The 12,280-nt window shown below is 46.3% G+C and overlaps 1 protein-coding gene across 2 annotated transcripts in view; it reads left to right on the top strand.

The window, feature by feature from the left end:
• Window positions 1–12,280, top strand: part of LOC116941564 (potassium voltage-gated channel subfamily KQT member 4-like) — a 262,834-nt gene that overhangs the window by 164,845 nt on the left and 85,709 nt on the right. For both annotated transcript variants that reach the window (XM_032952741.2, XM_032952742.2), the window contains exon 2: window positions 8,276–8,366. In XM_032952741.2, the coding sequence (XP_032808632.2) occupies window positions 8,276–8,366 (91 nt within the window). The remainder of the gene's footprint in view (window positions 1–8,275; window positions 8,367–12,280) is intronic.

Consider the following 12,280-nt stretch of genomic DNA (forward strand, 5'->3'; position numbering starts at 1 on the left):
TAATGGCAGTCGTGTGATGATGAGTCGTGGGCAGGTGGTATCAAATCCGACATCGCATCTCCATAATATACCCAACAACCCAGTGCTGATTATGATAAACTTCAGCCATGATGCAGAATATGCATTGATGCTGGTGCAGCATCAATGCAGTATAATTGGTATGTTTTCATTTTTTTTATTGAAGAAGGCATACATACCCAAATGTATAGAGTACAGAATTTTATGAATACAGATTCAAAGATTCCTTTTAAGCCTAAAGTCCATAATTGTCAAGCGTTTTTAGTGATCACTTATTGAGACTGGCACAACACACCAAGGGAATGGGTGGCAAGTACCGTGTGCACCCAGCTTCTGTTGGCACATTGAACCAGCTCCTCACTTGGGACTGAGTCTACCTGGGATGTCAGCTGTGGCTGGGAATCGAATTCAGGCAGGGGCGGCCCGTCTCTATAGGCGAATTAGGCGGTCGCCTAGGGCGCCACGTTAAGTGGGGTGCCACATTCCAGGAAAGAAATGCGAATAAAAAAATACAAATAACATAACGAAGATGTCATTATTTCAATTCCCGTGCACATACGGAGGGAATATGAACTTTAATTTCTCAACATTTCTGAGAACGTGTTCATGTAAAATATTTTATTTACTGTAAAGATAAATACCGTTAATGAGACTAAAATATGGTCTAGCTGTTGTGTACAAATATATTTGATCTGATCTCAGAAACATTGGTTAGACAGACGGACGGCCGGACGAACGGAATAATTATGCCTCCGTTTAATAAAATACGCATAAAAAACACATCAAATGGAAAATATGAGCAAAATGTTTCCCCACTTTCCTAAAAACCTCAGCCCTTGGGGTTTGGGGGTGGGGGCGCCGATTGCATGGTTCGCCCTAGGGCGCCAGTTGCTGGCAGCTGGTCTGGGGCCACCCCTGAACTTAGGTGGCCGGCTTTGTAGCCGGCTGCACTACTGCTCACCACATACAGTACACACGTATCCTGTACATATATACTTCGGGGAGCGTGGGTGCGGCGGGGTGACGCAGTAGTTTGCGCACTATCAACCCGGTGACCTGAGTTTGATTCTCAGCCACGGCTAACATCAGTGGCGAGTGCTAACTCAACCAGTCCTGTGCACCCTTCCAGCTGGAAACTTTGGTTTCACTCTCTTAGAAAAATTATCCCGAGAGACGAAGTGAAGCTTTCCTGGGTAAATAAGCAAAATATGAATAAAAATATATATCATAAGCATTTTTTAATTTAACTTTTAACAGAAATGATTGTGTGCATTAATAAAAAAAAATATTATTGAAGGGTTTGTTACTATATCCACTAATACTGTAGGTCACTATTCATATGCCAATTTAAAACTTTCCATTTTTTTGTATTCTTATAAGGCAACATGGTGTAAAGTGGAGTCTCCAACTCTTAGCATACACCATGTGGCCTCTCTATTGACGTGCTATGAGAAGGACCATTGGTAGAAACGTCGCCTATTGTGTTTTCTTTTCCTTGAAAGGTCACACACGCAGCGTTATTGACGAACATGTTGAGTTTTTAATATAAATACCTTCATGGACACGGCCGCGTATTCAGCTGCTTAGATTGCGCGCACGCTGGCATTTAAAAGTGCACCACGCATGCCGTCTCCTCGTAGAAAATGACGTTCCAGGCAAAATGGAAATTGTTCGGAGTGGTGCGCCACCATCCTAGAACAACGTCTAACGCGGGTCGATTAGAATTGATTGTTGTGCATTGCCCTCGTGCCACGTGACCGATGTTGTGCTGGACGAGGCCCAGCAGTGACGACAGTCGAGGACGAATCAACCGAGAGGTCGCACCTCAATAGCCCTCCGCCCTTCGTGCACTTCAGCCTCAGTCTTCACTTTATCCAGAGGAAGCTGTGCGACTAAAGGATTTAGTGGGGTAATTCAAGTGGTTGTCGGGGTGGTACGTTATGTGCATGTGAATGCTGTGGCAATGTAGCCGGGAGCGATACACGGGTTATCTTTGTGTGTGCCATTGTGTGCCTGTGTGTGGGTTTCCAAAGGTGTAGTCCTGGGGAGCGGTAGTGTAACAGTCAGCGCACCCTGCTACTAACCCGGCGACCCGATTTTGATTCCTGCTCACAGCCACGAACACCAGTGGCGATTATATGAACCGGTCTTAGACCTCCCCAAGGTCGACTCGGCCTCAAATGAGTACCTAGTACGATGTGTAAACATCGCCATTTGGTAGACAAAGGCGGTCGGGCATGGTGATGGCCACCCACCCTCTCGTGTGCTGTGCCGGCCTTCATAGGTGCTCGCTAACAGCACTTTCCCCAACAGTCTGTTGAGGCTGCATGGGGGATCTTTGTCTTTTTGTGGCGATGTAACGGTGGACACAGTTGACTTAAAACTAGAGGTCGCTGGTTGGAGCAAGTTTCCTCAATCCCCCCCCCCCCGTTCCCTCCGTCCACCCGGCAGTACAAATGGGTAGACCACAGTTAGTCGATTGGCAGGTTGCGTTGGGTGGCGTAAAACGTGGTTGCTTTCCACCTCCTCCAACACCTCTTGGCAACGTGAAAGAGTAGGCGGAAAACACTCTCCAAGCGGGGCTGTCTCCAGCTCTCTCTAGAGGGGAGGCTCTTCTGCCAACAGTGGCCTACGAGAAATAAATTTCAGTGCTGCAGCTTTATCTTTACCTATGTGCTTATTGTTTCCAATTCATTTACTCCACGTTCTAAACTAAAACTACATTCTTTTTATTTTTACCAGGTAAGGCCCACTGAGCTATATAGCTCCTTTTCAGAAACGACCTGGCCACAAATGGTAGCTCAACGAAGTGGCTTCTCATGTGGAAATGTATCGCAGCCAAATACTCCAAACGCACGTTTCTAAATGTGGAGGGGAAAACCGGAGGACCCGGAGAAAAATCCATGCAACCAGGGAGAGAGAGACATGCAGACTCTAAATATACAGGAGTCAGGTTTGGGATCGAACCCACGACCTCCTGCATACCAGGCGAAGTAGTTAATATCTCGCCACCATGGTGGTGTGCACAGCCAACTCTCAATTCAGCGGGGGTAGTGGAAGGGGAGGGGAGGGATGGTCAGGACAAGACAACAACACGGACAATGCCAAACTCATATGAGTCTATGAGACACACGCATGTCGTTTACCTACGGAAAACGGGGGGGGGGGGGGGGGGGAGGGGGTGAAGACGTGGAGTGTGTCGCCCGTGTTTATCGCTGGCCATTTGTTCGATGATTGGGGCTGCTCCAGCCATCAACGAAAGCGTCTCCGACAAGCGGGCCAATGAAGATGACGAAGCCAGCCATCATTTAGTGGCACAGTTCGGCAGCGACGGATGACTTCTTAGCGTGACTGAGTCACGAGTTAGGAGCCACTAATAGAATTCGCGTGTGAGTAAAAGGTACTCGTTAGTGTGGAATGACAATAATTTATATTCCTTTTTACTCGGTTACTGCGCAACCGGGCACATAATGCGGACCACGGTTCAACCGAGGAGCATTAACTATATTTGTTTCGGATAAATCTGGTTTATAGAAATCCTATCGCGGTCATGGATTATGTGTCCACCGCAGGGGCAGAAGTAATCGATTCTTGAAACGAATTGTGAAACCCAAATCCAAAGAATTCATGAAATAGTCGTGCAAGTGAATCCGTGCGATCCTGCCGTTCAGGCTGGGTGACTGTGGTAAGTAAATTTAAGATATACGGGGCAATGCCAAAAGGAATGTGAGCTGTTGATCAATAGCTTAGGACTAACATTGAATATGAATACCACTCACTATTTACAATAGCCTTGTGGATACACTGAGGACACATCATACAAAAACAACACGTGGATATCACACTTTTAAGCCTGTCCACAATTTAATGGAAATAAAATGCGCATTACAAAGGCTCAATATAAAAAATTGCAGCTGATATCCCGCTATACTGTATGCTCTGTATATACATTTGTAGTGAGTCCAACTGAGTAACAGACATTATTCTTTAGAGGCAACACATTTATTCGCAACACGTATATACAAAGGGGTAACTGCCCCTTTACCAGATACAGCCTAGGGTGATGATCACCCAGATAACTACACTATACAGAGGCGTTACGGCTACGAAGGGTCGGATCCTCACTCGGGTCCCCGGCCACGTGTTGGTGCCTCTTCAGACGTAGGACGTAGAACGTGGAGCTTCCAGCTTGTAGAACGAAGCGACCCCGGTCCCTCTCAGGGACCCACCTTTTATCCTCCCGGGTCGGGGCCGGCTCCGCCCTCAGCCCCGCCCGCCTTCGCGAGCGTTCTTGCTCCCTCTCGATCCCTCTCGAGAGCTCTCCCCAGACACGTGATCACCCTCTAGTCCCCCCACCTGGGGCCTTCTCTGTGGACACTCCAGATCACGTGTCTACGGGGTTAACCAGAGGGCCATGGCCCGGGGGAACCCTGTCCCTGGGCTGACACTCTCCCGCTCCCCCTTATGGGAAGCCCGCACTACACGCTACGCGTGGTGCCCGCGCTATCCCAGCGCTCGCCGAGCCCCGCTAGGGCTGGTACTACACCCACCTTAGGGGTGTATGCGATGACGGTGCATCGCACGCCGTGCTATGCCAAAGCCGGCCTCACACAGCAACCCACACGGTGCTGTCCGCGACGTAAGTACATCGCACGCCACGGCCCTCCCGGGCCGGCACCATACAGTGACATCCCCGATGTCACTTCACTGGCATGAGGAATTTCGTGGCGCACAAGGGAAACCGACGAGCCATCTCGCTCGTCGTGAATTCTCCGCGATAGATTATATAGATTACATAGGCAGCGCTCTTCTTAGAAAAAAAAACTCTTTTATTTATGACTATTTTCAAAAGCAGACAATTTTACGCCGTGGGAGTTTGAAGGGAAGGCGGAATTTTTTAAAAATTATTTTTTGACACCAAGCCCCGACACCAACGCTTGTCGCACGAAATGCGTTCGTTCACTCGGCAAAGGACACGATTACGGCAAACGAAAACAATCAATAGAAAGCTGGCCGAGTGAAAGGCGAGCTGGAAATACTGAAGGAGCGATGTGCAACTTCCATGTTTCGGACATCATGTGTGCAATGGTTTCTCTCTCTCTCTCCCTTTGTCTCGATTTCCACAGCCTGCACCGCTGCTGTCACGCTGTCTCTCTCTCTCACTCGCTCTCTCTCTCGCTCTGCTCGCTCTTCACCCATCATTCACGCTCTTCGCCCATCACTCACGTTCTCTCCTTTGTCTTTCGCTTGCTTGAGGTTTTAGCCACTAATTTTGCTCGTGTACGCACGACGAGCAAAATGGGTTTTTTTAAGGAGGATGATTGAAAGTACCCGCAGATTTGGGACGTATTCTTTCATTCCGTATTGGCGTCACTCCTAACGTCAGCGCACTTATTCCATTAAATGGTCGGTAGATTTAAATGCCCTTTGAAATTTGTCTTGCATTAGGTCTGTGTGACCCGCGTTTAACTCTTCAATTATTCTGGCCATACCGTAGTAATAATAATAAAGTCCTGCCATGTTAATATACTGATCTATCGCTGGATGAAAGCCTCTCAATGTCCTCTCGGTCATGAGGGTCGTTTGACCATACTTCACCATGCTGGTCATTGCGAGTTGGCGAAGAGGATGGGGACCCAGGGCCAGCTTATGTTAGCCATGGCCAGGAATCGGAATAAGGTCACCTGGTTCACATTGCAGTGTGCTAACCACTGCGCCACCTCTCTACCAATATTACTAAGTCTGCCTGTTGGTATAGTGAGAGACACTGCAGCTTGACTGAGAGTAGAGCTCACAATGACAGAGTGGCAATGGCAATACCTTACGTGATATAGGTGTTCTTGCTCTGGTTTTGATTGCTAATTACTTCATTGATGTACTATGTTCTATTTTGGGCGGCAGTGAGATGTTAACCACCTCGCCTGGTATAAAAGAGGTCGTGGATTCGATCTGACCCTGACGCCTGTATATTTGGAGTTTGCGTGTTCTCCCCGTCGCCGTGTGGATTTTTCTCCAGGTCCTCTGGTTGTTCCCTCCACATTTATAATCAACAACACGCGTTTAGAGTATTTGGCTGCTACAAATATCCACATGTTGATAAGCCACTCCGTTGAGCTATCATTTGTGATAGCCGTGTCGCTTCTGAAAAAAAGAGCTATAAAGTTCCGTGGGCCTTACCTGGTAAAATAAAACATATACAGTAGCTCAGTTTATTTTTTTATCACGTTGGTGACCCAGGTCAATCTTACGAAGAAGACTTCTATCCGGGTCTCTTGAGTTATCACCCTTTTCAACAAAATACACCTGGAACTTGAGCTCGATTGGCCCTCATTTAAACTAAAGCTCAGGGCAGCGGAAGTTATTCGGAGCTTCTTCTTTGGTTCTTTCGGTAAAGTCACGCAGAATGAGAATAAAATAATAAAATAAAACAATAAAATTCTCACGACGTTTCGGCCACAACACAAGTGGCCTTCTTCAGGTGAAAGGAACAAACCTGTCGGGACGACATTGTAGCTCTGTCGTCCCGACAGATCTGTTCATTTCACCTGAAGAATGCCACTTGTGTTGTGGTCGAAACGTCGTGAGAATTTTATTGTTTTATTTTATTATTTTATTCTCATTCTACGTGACTTTACCGAAAGAACCAAAGAATATGAATCCTTACAGTCACGAAAACTTCAAATCGAAAATTATTCGGAGCTGTGTTAATGAGCGCATTTATAGATCACGTCACTCAAATCCATGGGCATGAATGTGGCTATGACAAGCCGTCGGCGGGATGGATAGTGAGACTCGTGGTTTGTTCGTGAAGAAGAACCAAAAATCGATATTTTTTAGGAGCGTTGAGACTCAAATCAACGGCTTTCCTAGGTACTTAACTCATCGTTGTCACAGTAGTCAACTGTTACTCGGCATGCCGTTGAGCCAGGCTTATGCTAAGTGTTTAAGTGCAGCGTGCATCTTAAACATAGCCATAGCATTTAGATACGAACATATATTCGAGACAACGACCATGGCCACGGTAGACGCACTAGCTTCTGTACTGGAATGGAGAGGGAAATATGTACGGCACGTGCACATTTTGCTGCACATTCAGTAACCTATTGCCGTTCCCACTTAGACCTACATGCCTGGGCGACTGCTGGTTCAATAGTGCACGGGCTCGTGGTGCTTAACAGTGGTTAATGTGAGGTGGTTTATGCTCCGGTGTGCATTCAGGTGAGAAGAATATGCTGATGCTGCGACGAAATGGCGATGCAATGGCGTGTTTGGGGCGGGGAAACAATCTGTGATACTCCTGCAAAACCTTTTTACGCAGACCTCTTTGATTATGCAATGGAAAAATACGTATAGTGGCATATAATGTGCGTATACTAAATGCACTATAATATATGTAGTATACAATTAAATTTGACCACGGTTGGCTACGTACGGCACGAAAGAATGTCAACATACAGTATTTGCATTCATAAACCGTCAATTGAGGGATTATTATTTTTGGATGTACTTAAATGACTAACAGGGTTGACTATCCCTGTGATGATGATGATGATGTTGACGATGGGTACATATTTCTGTACACAAGTGTAATGGATTCAACTGAGTTGCAGACGTACTCTTGGAGGCAACACATTAATTTAACACCAACACACGGGGTAACTGCCCCTTAACAGAATAACAACCTATGGTGGTGACCACCAGGCTAACTACACTAGTTACGTTACTAGCTATGACGGACCGGGACCACAGCTCGGGTCCAGGTGCACGTGTTGGAGACTCGGTAGAACGTAGAACGTAGAACGAAGGTTTCTTCAGGATGAACAACAACGCTGGCCCCTCTGGGGGACCCGGCTTATATCCTCCTTTCAGAATCCTCGAGCAGGATCTGGCCCCGGACCACGTGACCACCTCCAGCCCCCACTTGGGGCCCCTTTGTAGACTTGTCACGTGTCCTCTCGGGTCAATCAGAGTGCCACGGCCCTTAGTAACCCCGTTTCCATGGCCGGCACTCCCACACCGTATCCTGTAGGGGCTGGCACTGCACGCCAAGCGTGGTGCCACCCAGCGCAATCAATCAGCGCTCACCGGGCCCCTCTAGGGTCGGTACTACACCCACACCATCGTGGTATCCGCGATGTCGTTACATCGCATGCCATGCCTCTCTAGGGCCGGCACTACACAGTGACATCCCGCGATGTCACTACACAAGTGCTAAGTTTCGCGTTTCTGCTGCGCTGTCTCCCAAACGCCCCCACAGGTTTATCCTGGTGTTCGCCTGCCTCATTCTCTCCGTGCTCTCCACCATCACCGTCTATCAAGATCCCGCAAACCACGGCCTCCTCATCCTGGTAACGCGAGGCCCTCGTATTAACCCCCACCCACCTTGTGTTCGCTCACGCCACCACTGGCCAAAGGGGTTCAGGAGAGGCTCTCTTAGAGGGTATGTCGGGCTACACTTTCAGACTGGAAGTGGTGGGAGTGATTATATTAAAAATATCACAAACTACAATTTCAAAGCCAAGCTTAAAGACACGAACATTTCTACAACTATCAAAAATAACCTTTGGGTCCTTAACCTGTAAAATGCAACAGCACGTGCGTCACACACAGCACTCCTCAACCGAGTCGCCATTAACCACGTGACTGGTGTACAGGTCAGGTAACTCGATAACCCTGCCAGCCACCTACAGGCCCGACTCAGTATCGCATGCTGGTGTACACACGTGCATTGAGTTGGTGCACAGCACATAAGGACCTTCACAAAACCACACTTTACTCCATTGCTGCACGAGGACATAATTAAAAGAGTGGTCCATTCCTAATGTGACACACAGACATGGCCACTGGTTGCAGCAATTACTCACTTGCTGTGCCGGTCTTAATAGGTGCACACTAACAGCCCTTGCTCCTGCAAGTCTGTGAGGCTAAATAGGGGCTCTTGGTCTTTTTATTGCCGCAACAACCCATTGATGCAACCAACAAAGCTGTAAGTCAGGTCAGGTCCTTCCTTGATACATATATTTTTAAAGTGTGGCATTCGTGTTCTGAAACTTGGAAGGAGAGATTCGTGGCGCACTCTGAAGCCCCTCAGTCGCACACCCATAAAATAACGGTAAGTGCCGTTAATCCTCAAAGGAAGATAAAGACGTAGCCCTTGCAATTGCTTGCACATTCTACTGCTGGCAGAAGGGGTCTATAGAGAGCCTCTAGAGCAGGGGTGGCCAACCTGTAACAGATCAAGAAACAAAAAATACCCATGAGTTCTGCAAAGAGCCAAGTGTATATATGTGTACATATATTGACAGTTTTTGGCACAGCACAGGAGATATTCATGATTCTTTGCTACTGTGATAGCATGTTCTACGTTATGCCCCTTCGATAAGAGCTGGATGTGGTAGATTAAAGAGCCGCATGCGGCTCGGGAGACTGTACCCCACCACACGCGATCCGCACACCCTGGTGAATTGCCTCTTTGTTGGTAATGAAATGTCCGATGGGAGCGCGTTCTAGGCTTGTCACAGAGGTTCACGGTTTGAATCCTGCCGGGCACCCTGTTTAATACTGTGGGTGTATTAACCGTGGATTTCTATTCACCATTTGCTTCACCGTGGGTGCCGAAGATCCCATGACATCATGTGAAGAAGCGTGGGTCATAATTTGGCAAATTCAAATTTAAAAAATTACATGAACACACATAGCAATCATCACACCATACTGCGAGAACGTAGGAGAACCCTTCTAAAATTGAGTTGTGAGACTCGGCGAGGCTCTCTCTCTCTCGTGTGCATATTAGTAATCAAAACGTATCTGCATTTTTCGCCAAAAAACCTGGCAAAATCAACGTTTGCCAAAATTTAAATGTGGCCAATTTGGATTTGCATTTTTAAAAAAATGTGCACGCAGAATCAAGGAGGCCACTTGCAACTTCAATTTAGCAACTCCTAATGCCAGTGGTGCGATTATGGTCTCATTGGACTTCACATGATCCTCAGAATTAGTTTGGCAAAATTACTATATTTACATAAAATTCTGGATTTAGCTGCCAATTACAGTACTGGCTTTGCTAACTCCTCAGTGATTCTGGGTGAGCCACCGAAGAATTATTTTCTGAATCTGGGCTGTGATGAAAATTTGACGAAAATTATGACCCTCATTCACGTGTTTGCCTTTGAGTTTTAAATATTTAATGTTACATGTTATCCATGCATGTGCAGCGCACAGTGCACAAATTCTCAATCATATTGCGATGGGACCTCTGTGATTGCATTTCAGCAACCATTACCACATATACGTAACAACAAATATTACGTTACGAAGATGAATACTCACATGCCATTGATTTGTTTTTCAATATTAAAAATATTACATCGAAATGGTACAATATTTTATCGCGTTTCATTGCATTTTAGTGCATTGAAGGGGCTATTGTCCGTTTCGGAGCATGATTGCAGTCTCCTGTACATGAGCCATACCTGATTGTGCGATATATGTACGTGCAACTAATATAAATCACTGTGGCTCTGAGAGAACGACGAAGCTCTCTATATTCGTTTGGGAACGTTTTGTTACAAGACAATAATAGGCAGTGGGACCCGATTAACTGAGTTCGATTCCTGGCCAAGGCTATCATCAGTGGTGAGTGATATCTGAACCGGTTCTCACCACCGAACCTCATCCCATCACCAAACCCACACTGATGAACACGATCAAACAGCCCCCATGACTGACATGGCATGGGGAGGTTTTCATACAGCAGTGGATTGACAAAGGGCTCAAAGATTATTATTGACTTGTAATCTGAAAGGCTACATATTCAAACCCCAATGAAGGGTTGGATCAGCCCCTCATCTGTCCACGGTTGTTAAAAATTATAACCGCATTGTAGGAATTCAATCATTCTTATCCTATTGAATTATCTGTCCTTTGAATTTCCTCCACTGGCTGCCGGCTGTAAATAGGGGAGTTAGTGCAGCCCCACAAATACTTTGAGTGGAAAACCAATTAGAATTTGTATATGCTTATATAGGCAATACAAAAAATGTGCCTAAACTTCACACAATATAATTTTTTTTAAAAATCACTAGTTAATTGAATCTTGAAAGATCGACATTTGGCCTTTTTGTGCTATTTTCTTGTTTTAAAGGGTTTTTTTACCATTAATTTACACGTTCTTTAAATGACTCCTACACCATTTATGTGCATCCTGTTCCCAATACCAGAATCAGAATACGAACCACTGGATGTTTGTACTATAGTCATTCAGGTCTCTCTCTTGCATGGACTCTCACCTGCTGATAAATATTGTTCCAAGTTGATCAATTGGGCTGTTATATCGTTCAGTATCCAAGTCCGAACAAGCGCTTTCCTGATCTGTATGTACTTCTTTCGCACTGTACGTAGCCAACCGTGCTAATCGGAGGTGCTCTAACAAGTATTGGGGGGGGGGGGGGGGGTTGCCATCGTTTGTGTACAGCCGAGCAAACGGTGGACATTATTCCCTTGCCAGAAGCGAGATTATTCATCGAAAACATGGCAGACGACTTCCACAATGTCGTACTCATTGGCTGAACGGCGATGGCTATACACACCTCCAATCCAGCACTGCGGAAGCAAGGGTTGGTGGTCCGCGCAGATGCTGTGAAACTCCTCTCCCCCGAGCATTGAGGAGCCCATATTCTTGGTTCTTTCGGTAAAGTCATATAGATAGAAAATAAAAAAATAATAAATTGAAATAAAAAATGTGATTAAAAATAAAAGCAAAAAAACACGACGTTTCAATCGATACACACGCGGTCTTCATCAGTTGGAGATAAAAAGAGGAGCCATCTACCTTGGCTTTCCAGAAGACATTTACCCTGGCTTTCCAGAAGACAACACAGCAATATATGGACTCCGCCTATTCCATACAAGTGGAATATATTGTTGCCCCCTAACACGCCTGGGTTTTCCCCTAACACGCCTGGGTTTTCCCCTAACGCTACAGTTTTCTAACACATGTCAACGCTCATTACTCTTTGGTTCTTTTGGTAAAGCCACGTAGGTGTTAAATAAATAAATAACATCACGACGTTTCGGGCGCAACGCAAGCGCCCGTCATCAGGTGGGACAACCACAGCAAGAAACAATTGCAACTTCAGATTTAGATTAAACGCTCATTAATTGGCCGATGGCACCTCAATATATCGAGGAACAGAGAGCTTCGGGGGAGGGGGGGGTGGGGTTGACACCGGCTCAATGCCTGGCCGTAGCCTTTACCGCTTGT

Source organism: Petromyzon marinus, chromosome 12 (genome assembly GCF_048934315.1).
Source record: "Petromyzon marinus isolate PM22_M1 ecotype Great Lakes invasive population chromosome 12, UKy_Petmar_22M1.pri1.0, whole genome shotgun sequence".
NCBI lineage: Eukaryota > Metazoa > Chordata > Hyperoartia > Petromyzontiformes > Petromyzontidae > Petromyzon > Petromyzon marinus.